General features: G+C 49.5%; 1 protein-coding gene across 3 annotated transcripts in view; it reads right to left on the bottom strand.

Annotated features, from left to right (window-relative positions):
- LOC140426673 (centrosome-associated protein 350-like) overlaps positions 1–12,657 on the bottom strand; it is a 145,350-nt gene that overhangs the window by 100,284 nt on the left and 32,409 nt on the right. For all 3 annotated transcript variants that reach the window (XM_072511753.1, XM_072511756.1, XM_072511755.1), the window contains 2 exons: positions 11,587–11,774; positions 4,548–4,635 (listed from right to left, as the gene is read on the bottom strand). In XM_072511753.1, the coding sequence (XP_072367854.1) occupies positions 4,548–4,635; positions 11,587–11,774 (276 nt within the window). The remainder of the gene's footprint in view (positions 1–4,547; positions 4,636–11,586; positions 11,775–12,657) is intronic.

Here is a 12,657-nt window from a genome sequence, read left to right as displayed (position 1 = left end):
GCACCGTGCACTGTGGATAACTGTGTTCAGGCGCACCGTGCAATATGGAAAACGGTGTTCAGGCGCACCCTGCAATGTGGAAAACGGTGTTCAGGCGCACCGTGCAATGTGGAAAACGGTGTTCAGACGCACCGTGCAATGTGGAAAACAGTGTTCAGACGCAACGCGCAATATGGAAAACGGTGTTCAGGCGCACCGTGCAATGTGGAAAACGGTGTTCAGGCGCACCGTGCTATGTGGAAAACGGTGTTCAGACGCACCGTGCAATGTGGAAAACAGTGTTCAGACGCAACGCGCAATATGGAAAACGGTGTTCAGGCGCACCGTGCAATATGGAAAACGGTGTTCAGGCGCACCGTGCAATATGGAAAACGGTGTTCAGGCGCACCGTGCAATATGGAAAACGGTGTTCAGGCGCACCGTGCAATATGGAAAACGGTGTTCAGACGCACCGTGCAATATGGATAACTGTGTTCAGGCGCACCGTGCAATGTGGGATACCTGTGTTCAGGCGCACCGTGCAATGTGGAAAACGGTGTTCAGGCGCACCGTGCAATGTGGGATACGGTGTTCAGGCGCACCGTGCAATGTGGAAAACGGTGTTCAGGCGCACCGTGCAATGTGGATAACTGTGTTCAGGCGCACCGTGGAATGTGGAAAACGGTGTTCAGGCGCACCGTGCAATATGGAAAACGGCGTTCAGGCGCACCGTGCAATATGGAAAACGGTGTTTAGGCGCACCGTGCAATATGGAAAACGGTGTTCAGGCGCACCGTGCAATGTGGATAACTGTGTTCAGGCGCACCGTGCAATATGGAAAACGGTGTTCAGGCGCACCGTGCAATGTGGAAAACGGTGTTCAGGCGCACCGTGCAATGTGGAAAACGGTGTTCAGGCGCACCGTGCACTGTGGATAACTCTGTTCAGGCGCACCGTGCAATATGGAAAACGGTGTTCAGGCGCACCGTGCAATGTGGAAAACGGTGTTCAGGCGCACCGTGCAATGTGGAAAACGGTGTTCAGACGCACCGTGCAATGTGGAAAACAGTGTTCAGACGCAACGCGCAATATGGAAAACGGTGTTCAGGCGCACCGTGCAATGTGGAAAACGGTGTTCAGGCGCACCGTGCAATGTGGATAACTGTGTTCAGGCGCACCGTGCAATATGGAAAACGGTGTTCAGGCGCACCGTGCAATGTGGATAACTGTGTTCAGGCGCACCGTGCAATATGGAAAACGGTGTTCAGGCGCACCGTGCAATGTGGATAACTGTGTTCAGGCGCACCGTGCAATGTGGAAAACGGTGTTCAGGCGCACCGTGCAATGTGGGATACCTGTGTTCAGGCGCACCGTGCAATGTGGATAACTGTGTTCAGGCGCACCGTGCAATATGGAAAACGGTGTTTAGGCGCACCGTGCAATATGGAAAACGGTGTTCAGGCGCACCGTGCAATGTGGATAACTGTGTTCAGGCGCACCGTGCAATATGGAAAACGGTGTTCAGGCGCACCGTGCAATATGGAAAACGGTGTTTAGGCGCACCGTGCAATGTGGAAAACGGTGTTCAGGCGCACCGTGCAATGTGGAAAACGGTGTTCAGGCGCACCGTGCAATGTGGAAAACGGTGTTCAGACGCACCGTGCAATGTGGAAAACAGTGTTCAGACGCAACGCGCAATATGGAAAATGGTGTTCAGGCGCACCGTGCAATGTGGAAAACGGTGTTCAGGCGCACCGTGCAATATGGAAAACGGTGTTTAGGCGCACCGTGCAATATGGAAAACGGTGTTCAGGCGCACCGTGCAATGTGGATAACTGTGTTCAGGCGCACCGTGCAATATGGAAAACGGTGTTCAGGCGCACCGTGCAATGTGGAAAACGGTGTTCAGGCGCACCGTGCAATGTGGAAAACGGTGTTCAGGCGCACCGTGCACTGTGGATAACTCTGTTCAGGCGCACCGTGCAATATGGAAAACGGTGTTCAGGCGCACCGTGCAATGTGGAAAACGGTGTTCAGGCGCACCGTGCAATGTGGAAAACGGTGTTCAGACGCACCGTGCAATGTGGAAAACAGTGTTCAGACGCAACGCGCAATGTGGAAAACGGTGTTCAGGCGCACCGTGCAATATGGAAAACGGTGTTCAGGCGCACCGTGCAATGTGGATAACTGTGTTCAGGCGCACCGTGCAATATGGAAAACGGTGTTCAGGCGCACCGTGCAATGTGGATAACTGTGTTCAGGCGCACCGTGCAATGTGGAAAACGGTGTTCAGGCGCACCGTGCAATGTGGGATACCTGTGTTCAGGCGCACCGTGCAATGTGGATAACTGTGTTCAGGCGCACCGTGCAATGTGGAAAACGGTGTTCAGGCGCACCGTGCAATATGGAAAACGGTGTTCAGGCGCACCGTGCAATATGGAAAACGGTGTTTAGGCGCACCGTGCAATATGGAAAACGGTGTTCAGGCGCACCGTGCAATGTGGATAACTGTGTTCAGGCGCACCGTGCAATATGGAAAACGGTGTTCAGGCGCACCGTGCAATATGGAAAACGGTGTTTAGGCGCACCGTGCAATGTGGAAAACGGTGTTCAGGCGCACCGTGCAATGTGGAAAACGGTGTTCAGGCGCACCGTGCAATGTGGAAAACGGTGTTCAGACGCACCGTGCAATGTGGAAAACAGTGTTCAGACGCAACGCGCAATATGGAAAATGGTGTTCAGGCGCACCGTGCAATGTGGAAAACGGTGTTCAGGCGCACCGTGCAATGTGGAAAACGGTGTTCAGACGCACCGTGCAATGTGGAAAACAGTGTTCAGACGCACCGTGCAATGTGGATAACTGTGTTCAGGCGCACCGTGCAATATGGAAAACGGTGTTCAGGCGCACCGTGCAATGTGGATAACTGTGTTCAGGCGCACCGTGCAATATGGAAAACGGTGTTCAGGCGCACCGTGCAATGTGGATAACTGTGTTCAGGCGCACCGTGCAATGTGGAAAACGGTGTTCAGGCGCACCGTGCAATGTGGGATACCTGTGTTCAGGCGCACCGTGCAATGTGGATAACTGTGTTCAGGCGCACCGTGCAATGTGGAAAACGGTGTTCAGGCGCACCGTGCAATATGGAAAACGGTGTTCAGGCGCACCGTGCAATATGGAAAACGGTGTTTAGGCGCACCGTGCAATATGGAAAACGGTGTTCAGGCACACCGTGCAATGTGGATAACTGTGTTCAGGCGCACCGTGCAATATGGAAAACGGTGTTCAGGCGCACCGTGCAATGTGGATAACTGTGTTCAGGCGCACCGTGCAATGTGGAAAACGGTGTTCAGGCGCACCGTGCACTGTGGATAACTGTGTTCAGGCGCACCGTGCAATATGGAAAACGGTGTTCAGGCGCACCGTGCAATATGGAAAACGGTGTTCAGGCGCACCGTGCAATGTGGATAACTGTGTTCAGGCGCACCGTGCAATATGGAAAACGGTGTTCAGGCGCACCGTGCAATGTGGATAACTGTGTTCAGGCGCACCGTGCACTGTGGATAACTGTGTTCAGGCGCACCGTGCAATGTGGATAACGGTGTTCAGGCGCACCGTGCAATATGGAAAACGGTATTCAGGCGCACCGTGCAATGTGGATAACTGTGTTCAGGCGCACCGTGCAATTTGGAAAACGGTGTTCAAGCGCTACGTGCAATATGGAAAACAGTGTTCAGGCACACCGTGCAATATGGAAAACGGTGTTCAGGGGCACCGTGCAATGTGTAAAACTGTGTTCAGATGCACTGTGCAATATGGAAAACAGTGTTCAGGCGCACCGTGCAATGTGGATAACTGTGTTCAGGCGCACCGTGCAATATGGAAAACGGTGTTCAGGCACACCGTGCAATATGGAAAACGGTGTTCAAGCGCTCCGTGCAATATGGAAAACAGTGTTCAGGCACACCGTGCAATATGGAAAACGGTGTTCAGGGGCACCGTGCAATGTGTAAAACTGTGTTCAGGCACACTGCGCCACGTGCAAAACTGTGTTCAGGCACACCATGCAAAGTACAAATATTGTAATACTGTATCCCGCACAAGAAACCAATATTTATTGTTAGCATATCAAGGAAAATCTGAAGATTTTGCACTGTACAAAAAGAGGTTTACAACCCAATCAGTACAGTGGGGAATTATTATCTCTCATTAGTGATATTTTAGGCATTTATTAGAACATAGAACATACAGTGCAGAAGGAGGCCATTCGGCCTATCGAGTTTGCACCGACCTACTTAAGCCCTCGCTTCCACCCAATCCCCGTAACCCAATAACCCCTCCGAATCCTTTTGGTCACTAAGGGCAATTTATCGTGGCCAATCCACCTAACCTACACGTCTTTGGACTGTGGGAGGAAACCGGAGCACCCGGAGGGAACCCAAGCAGACATGGGGAGAACGTGCAGACTCCGCACAGACAGTAACCCAGCGGGGAATCGAACATGGAACACTGGCACAGTGAAGCCACGGTACTATCCACTTGTGCTATCGTGCTGCCCATTGGGTATTACCTGCTCCTGCTGCAGCCTGAGAAGCAACCCACGCTGTCTCTTACGGATGGGGGGCATCTTGTCATCTTCTCCTTTGTCTCTCAGGCGTCTGGTTAAGAGAAAATGTGGCAAATTCACACAGTGCAATGACACCCAATATTCAGAATTTCTGTAAATACAAATTTCATCAAATTTAGCTGCATACATTTAATAATGGACTGGTTAGATGATCCAGAGATCAGGACCAATAATCCATAGAAAGTGAGTTTAAATCATGTTGTGACAATCTGACAACTTCAGTTTTGTTTGAAGAAAACCTGGAGGTCACAGAATTGTTCACAGGAGACCATTTGGCCCATCTTTTCTGCTGCAGGTCTCCAAACGAGCATTATGGCTTAGTGCCTTTTCCCCGTACCCCTGCATATTTTTTCTATTCAAGTAATCGTCTAATGCCCTCTTGAATGCCTCGATTGGACCCGACTCCAGCACACTTCCAGGGAGTGCATTCCAGACCCAAACATTCGTGTCAAAACATTTTTCCTTACATCACATTTTCTTCTTTTGCAAATCACTTAAAATCTGTGCCCTTTCGTTCTTGATCATTTTACGAGCGGGAACAGTTTCTCCATATCTACTCTGCCCAGTCCCTCATGATTTTGAACATCTCTATCAACTCTCCTCTCAGCCTTCTTCTCTCCAAGGAAAACAGTCCAAGCCTCTCCAATCTATCCTCATAACTGAAGTTTCTCATCCCTGGAACCATTTTATACAACTCCTCTGCACTCTCTCCAGTGCAGTCACATCCTTCCTACAGTGTAGCGATCAGAACTGCACACAATATTCCAGCTGAGGTCTAACTAGTGCCTTTTAGAAGTTCAGCATAACCTCCTTGCTCTTGTACTTTATTCCCCTATTAAAAAGCCCAGAAGACCACATGTTTCATTAACTTCTCTCTCCACCTGTCCTGCCACCTTTAATGATCTGTGCACCTAAGCACCCAGGTCTCTCTGCTCTTGAACCTCTAAGAATGCTACCCCTTATTTTATACCAAAATGTATCACCTCACACTTCTCTGTAATGAACTCCATCCACCTATCTGCCCACACCACCACCTTGTCTGTGTTCTTTTGAAGTTTGTCTTCATAGTTTACAATACTTCCAAGTTTTGTAAGATCCACAAACCTTGAAATTGTTCCCTGCATATCAATATCTAGATCATTAATGAAGGTCAGGAAAAGCAAGGGTCCCAATACTGACCCCTGGGGAACACCACCACACACTTTCCTCCAGCCTGAAAAATATTAACTGATTGTTACTCTCTGCTTCCTATTATTCAGCCAATTTTGTATCCACATTGCTATTGTCCCTTTTATTCCAAGAGCTATAACTTTTCTCAGAAGTCGGTTGTCATGGTGATTGCCCCTTTAAGGGCAACACAACAGAAAAGGTCACCTGGCTTAGGGGCCCATTGGGACTGAGATGGGGAATCACTCCAGGGGGTGGAGTCTGCTCTGGGGCAGACAGCATGTAGGGGTCCAGGGCAGCCGTGTTGACTGCTGGCCTCTGTACAGTTTTTCTTGTTAGACCATAAGACACAGGAGCAGAATTACGCCATTTGGCCCATCGAGACTGCTCCAACATTCAATCATGGCTGATATGTTTCTCATCCCCATTCTTCTGCCTTCTCCCATAACCGTCGATCTCCTTATTAATCAAGAACCTACCCATCTCTGTCTTCAAAATACTCAAGTGACTTGGTCTCCACAGCCTTCTGCAGCAATGAGTTCCACAAATTTATCGCCCTCTGGCTGAAGAAATTCCTCCCCATCTCTGTTTCAAAGGATCGTCCCTTCAGTCTGAGGCCGTGCCCTGGGGTTCTTGTTTCTCCTACTAGTGGGAGCATCCTCTCCACATCCACTTTATCCAGGCCTCTCAGTATTCTGTGAGTTTCAATGAGATCCCCCTCATCCTTCTAAACTCCAACAAGTACAGACCCAGAGTCCTCAACCATTCCTCATAAGACAAGCTCTTCATTCCAGGGATCATTCTTGTGAACCTCCTCTGGATCCTCTCCAAGGCCAGCACATCCTTCCTTAGATACGGGGCCCAAAACTGCTCACAATACTCCAAATGGGGTCTGACCAGAGCCTTATACATCCTCAACAGTACAACCCTGCCCTTGCATTCTAACCCTCTCAACATGAATGCTAATATTGCATTTACCTTCCTAACTGCCAACTGAACCTGCATGTTAACCGTAAGAGAATCATGAACTAGGACTCCCAAGTTCCTTTGTCCTTCAGATTTCTGAAGCCTTTCCCATTTTGAAAATAGTTTATGCCTCTATTCTTCTTACCAAAGTGCATAACCTCACTTCCACATTGTATTCCATCTGCCACTTATTTGCCCACTCTCCTAGCCTGTCCAGGTCCTTCTGCAGCCTCCCTGCTTCCTCAACACAATCTGCCCCTCCACATATCTTTGTATCATCTGTAAACTTAGCAACAATGCCCTCAGTTCCTTCTTCCAGATCAGTAATGTATATCGTGAATAGCTTTAGTCCCAACACTGACCCCTAGTCACAAGCTGCCAACCTGAAAAGGACCCCTTTATCCCCACTCTCTGCCTTCTGCCAGACAGCCACTCCTCTATCCATGACGGTACCTTGCAAATTTCACAATCTGTCGCCCCCACAGCATTACTCTGGGTCTTTGGATTACTTGCAACGGGTAGGAATGATAATCCAGGAAATTACAGGTCGGTAAGCCTTACGTCAGTGGTAAGGAAATTATTGGAGAGGTCTCTTTGAGACAGGAATTACTCCCATTTGGAAGCAAGTAGACGTATTAGCGAGAAGTAGCATGGTTTTGGGAAGGGGAGGTCGTGTCTCACTAACTTGATCAGGTTTTTCGAGGAAGTGACGATGATGATTAGTGAAGGTAGGGCAGTAGATGTTGTCTATATGGACTTCAGTATGGCCTTTGACAAGGTTCCTCATGGCAGACTGATACAGAAGGTAAAATCACAAGGGATCAGAGATGAGCTGGCAAAATAGATAAAGAACTGGCTCGGTCATAGAAGACAGAGGGTAGCAGTGGAAGGGTGCTTTTCTGAATGGAGGGTTGTGACTAGTGGTATCCCGCAGGGATCAGTGCTGGGACCTTTGCTGTTTGTGGTATATATAAATGATTTGGAGGAAAATGTAACGTCTGATTAGTTAGTTTGCGGATGACACAAAGATTGGTGGAATTGCAGACAACAATGAGGACTGTCAGAGGATACAGCAGGATATAGATCGGTTAGAGACTTGGGCGGAGAGATGGCAGATGGAGTTTAATCTGGACAAATGAGGTAATGCATTTTGGAAGGTCTAATACAGGTAGGAAATGTACAGTAAATGGCAGTGCCCCTCAATACTATTGATCTCACACACATACACACGTACACACTCGTAAACACACTCACTCGCGCACACGCACACTCACTCGTGCACACGCACACTCACTCGTGCACACACTCACTCACTCGTGTACACACTCACTCACTCGTGTACACACTCACTCACTCGTGTACACACTCACTCGTGTACACACTCACTCGTGTACACACTCACTCGTGTACACACTCACTCGTGTACACACTCACTCGTGTACACGCACTCACTCACTTGTGTACACGCACTCACTCACTCGTGTACACGCACTCACTCGTGTACACTCACTAGTGTACACACACACTCACTCACTCGTGTACTCACTCACTCACTCATTCGTGTACTCACTCACTCATGTACACACACTCACTCACTCATGTACACACACTCACTCACTCGGGTACATGCACACTCACTCACTCGTGTACACGCACACTCACTCGTGTACACGCACACTCACTCATTCGTGTACACAGACACTCGTGTACACACACTCGTGTACACACACTCACTCACACATGTACACACTCACTCACTCGTGTACACGCACACACACACACTCGTGTACACACACACTCGTGTACACACACACTCGTGTACACACACTCACTCGTGTACACACACTCACTCGTGTACACACACTCACTCGTGTACACACACTCACTCGTGTACGCACACTCACTCGTGTACGCACACTCACTCGTGTACACGCACACTCACTCGTGTACACGCACACTCACTCACTCGTGCACACTCACTCGTGTACACGCACACTCACTCACTCGTGCACACTCACTCGTGTACACGCACACTCACTCACTCATGTACACACTCACTCGCTCGTGCACACTCACACACTCGTGTACACGCACACACTCACTCGTGTACACTCACTCACTCGTGCACACTCACTCGAGTGAGTGAGTGTGCGCGTACACGTGTACACGCACTCACTCGTGTACACTCACTCACTCACTCACTCACTCGTGTACACTCACTCACTCACTCACTCACTCGTGTACACGCACTCACTCACTCACTCGTGTACACGCACTCACTCACTCACTCGTGTACACGCACTCACTCACTCACTCGTGTACACGCACTCACTCACTCACTCGTGTACACGCACTCACTCACTCACTCGTGTACACGCACTCACTCACTCACTCGTGTACACGCACTCACTCACTCACTCGTGTACACGCACTCACTCACTCGTGTACACGCACTCACTCACTCGTGTACACGCACTCACTCACTCACTCGTGTACACGCACTCACTCACTCACTCGTGTACACGCACTCACTCACTCACTCGTGTACACGCACTCACTCACTCACTCGTGTACACGCACTCACTCACTCACTCGTGTACACGCACTCACTCACTCACTCGTGTACACGCACTCACTCACTCACTCGTGTACACGCACTCACTCACTCACTCGTGTACACGCACTCACTCACTCACTCGTGTACACGCACTCACTCACTCACTCGTGTACACGCACTCACTCACTCACTCGTGTACACGCACTCACTCACTCACTCGTGTACACGCACTCACTCACTCACTCGTGTACACGCACTCACTCACTCACTCGTGTACACGCACTCACTCACTCACTCGTGTACACGCACTCACTCACTCACTCGTGTACACGCACTCACTCACTCACTCGTGTACACGCACTCACTCACTCACTCGTGTACACGCACACTCACTCACTCGTGTACACGCACACACACGCTCGTGCACACACACGCTCGTGCACACACACGCTCGTGCACACACACGCTCGTGTACACACACGCTCGTGTACACACACGCTCGTGTACACACACGCTCGTGTACACACACGCTCGTGTACACACACGCTCGTGTACACACACGCTCGTGTACACACACGCTCGTGTACACACACGCTCGTGTACACACACGCTCGTGTACACACACGCTCGTGTACACACACGCTCGTGTACACACACGCTCGTGTACACACACGCTCGTGTACACACACGCTCGTGTACACACACGCTCGTGTACACACACGCTCGTGTACACACACGCTCGTGTACACACACGCTCGTGTACACACACGCTCGTGTACACACACGCTCGTGTACACACACGCTCGTGTACACACACGCTCGTGTACACACACGCTCGTGTACACACACGCTCGTGTACACACACGCTCGTGTACACACACGCTCGTGTACACACACGCTCGTGTACACACACGCTCGTGTACACACACGCTCGTGTACACACACGCTCGTGTACACACACGCTCGTGTACACACACGCTCGTGTACACACACGCTCGTGTACACACACGCTCGTGTACACACACGCTCGTGTACACACACGCTCGTGTACACACACACTCGTGTACACACACACTCGTGTACACACACACTCGTGTACACACACACTCGTGTACACACACACTCGTGTGTACACACACACTCGTGTGTACACACACTCGTGTGTACACACACACACACTCATACTCACACGTTCCATTAGTCCTTTATCTGTAACCAAGTTTAGTGGTTGGAATGAATGACTACCTTATCTTTTACGACTCTTTAATTACAGCTTTATTAGACACTCTGCCTGCGTGCATTTTAAACCAGGACTTTTAATAACATTACTGCCACAAGTATGAAATACAATATATTACAATTTCAACATTCATCACACAACCAACGGCAGTACCAGTGCTGAATCCCCCCCCCACCCCTACTATCATCATCCTGGGTTACCATTCATCAGAAACTGAACTGGACCAGCCATATAAATATTGTGGCTACAAAAGCAGGTCAGAGGTTAGGAATTCTGGAGCTTAACTCATCTCCTGAACCCATCCAAGCCTGTTCACCACCTATAATGCACATGTCAGGAGCGTAATGGAATAATTTTTACTTACCCGAATCAGTGCAGCTCCAATAACACACAAGAAGCTTATCATCCAGGACAAAGCAGCCTGTGTGATTGGCACCCCCATCCATCATCTGAAGCATTCACTCCCTCCACAAACCGACCCACAGTGGCAGCCATGTATACCATCTACTAGATGCACTGCGGCAACTCAAAACCTCCTTGGACAACACCTCCCAAACCCGTAACCTCTGCCACCTAGATCGACAAGTGCGGCAGACACATGGGAACACCACCACCTACAGGTTCCCCTCTAAGCCACACACCATCCTAACTTGGAAGAGTATCACTGTTCCTTCACGGTCATGGGATCAAATTCCTGGAACTTCCTTCCTAACAGCACTGTGGGTGTACCTACACTAGATGGACTGCAGCGGTTCACCACCGCCTTCTCTAGGCCAATTTGGGATGGGCAACAAATCCTGGCTTCACAGCCAAAAACGATTTTAGACAATGAATCAATATTGCCTTCATTCTCAGGCTATTCCTTGACAGGGATAAGTGGAAATATGGAGTGATTGCCTGCAGTGGGCAATCTATATAACAGACCCACGTAATGAGAAACAAAATGGCTTCCCCTTCTCCTGGGAAGTATTACTGGCATTACTGCTCAGTTCCAAGACTGCAATTTTGAAAGACTATTAAGTTTGACATCATTGCTTAAGATAGCTACTCACTTCTTCTGGTGCTCCAGCCAGGCCAGTTCTGCTTTGGTCTTTTCCTTCAAGGCCCGTTCACGCAGCTTGAGAAGTGAAACCTGGTGCTGGGCACGCATCTCCTCTTCCTTCATGTACTGTCGTACCATTTCCATGGTGAATTTGGAGAAACTGTCTTGTCCCCCGGAGAAAGGCATGCTCAAATCATGCTGAGCGGTGGAAAGACAAAAAGACAAATGTAACGCCAAGTGAAGTGTGCTGCCTCCCGTTGACCTAATTCAAACTTAGTCTCCCCAAAATCTCAGTACCCGGGTTCAGAGACCAGCAGTAACTACAGTAGCTACCTGTACCATCAGACATGCCTGACACATGCATGAACTTGCCAAATGATCTCAATGTTCATCAGGATTGGGGTTCATAGAACATAGAACAGAACATAGAATTTAAATTGCAGAAGGAGGCCATTCAGCCCATAGAGTCTGCACCAGCCTTTGGAAAGAGCACCCCACTTAAGCCCAACCTCCACCCTATCCCCATAACCCAGTAACCCCACCTGACCATTTTGGATACTAACGGCAATTTAGCATGGCCAATCCACCTAACCTGCACAGCTTTAGATTGTGGGAGGAAACCGGAGCACCCGGAGGAAACCCATGCAGACACGGGGAGAACGTGCAGACTCCGCACAGACAGTGACCCAAGCCGGGAATCGAACCTGGGACCCTGGAGCTGTGAAGTAACGGTGCTAACCACTGTGCTACTGTGCTGCCCCTTCATCAAGATTAGTGCGTGCTGGCAGTCACTATATAATTTAATCTTCCGTGAAGCGCACCTAGGTCAGGATTCCAGCCACTCACTGATCAGCTGCCAGATTCCAAGAATGAGCCTGCAACAAAAATGACAACTGAGTAGAGGTTGCTTTTGGAGAAATTGGGGATGGGTAGTTGCATTAACATAGGAGGTCATTTCTCCTTAATAGCCAGAAAAATTTAATGAAATCATCCCTTAACCTCGTAACTTCCAGGGAATATGACCCTAGTTTGTGTAATCTCGCCTCTTAATTTAACCCTCAGAGTCCAGGTATCATTCTGG

This window comes from Scyliorhinus torazame, chromosome 7 (assembly GCF_047496885.1).
Source record: "Scyliorhinus torazame isolate Kashiwa2021f chromosome 7, sScyTor2.1, whole genome shotgun sequence".
In the NCBI taxonomy this organism is placed as follows: Eukaryota; Metazoa; Chordata; class Chondrichthyes; order Carcharhiniformes; family Scyliorhinidae; genus Scyliorhinus; species Scyliorhinus torazame.
The sequence above is the reverse complement of the archived record's forward strand: the minus strand, read 5'-3'. Positions and strand labels throughout refer to the sequence as shown.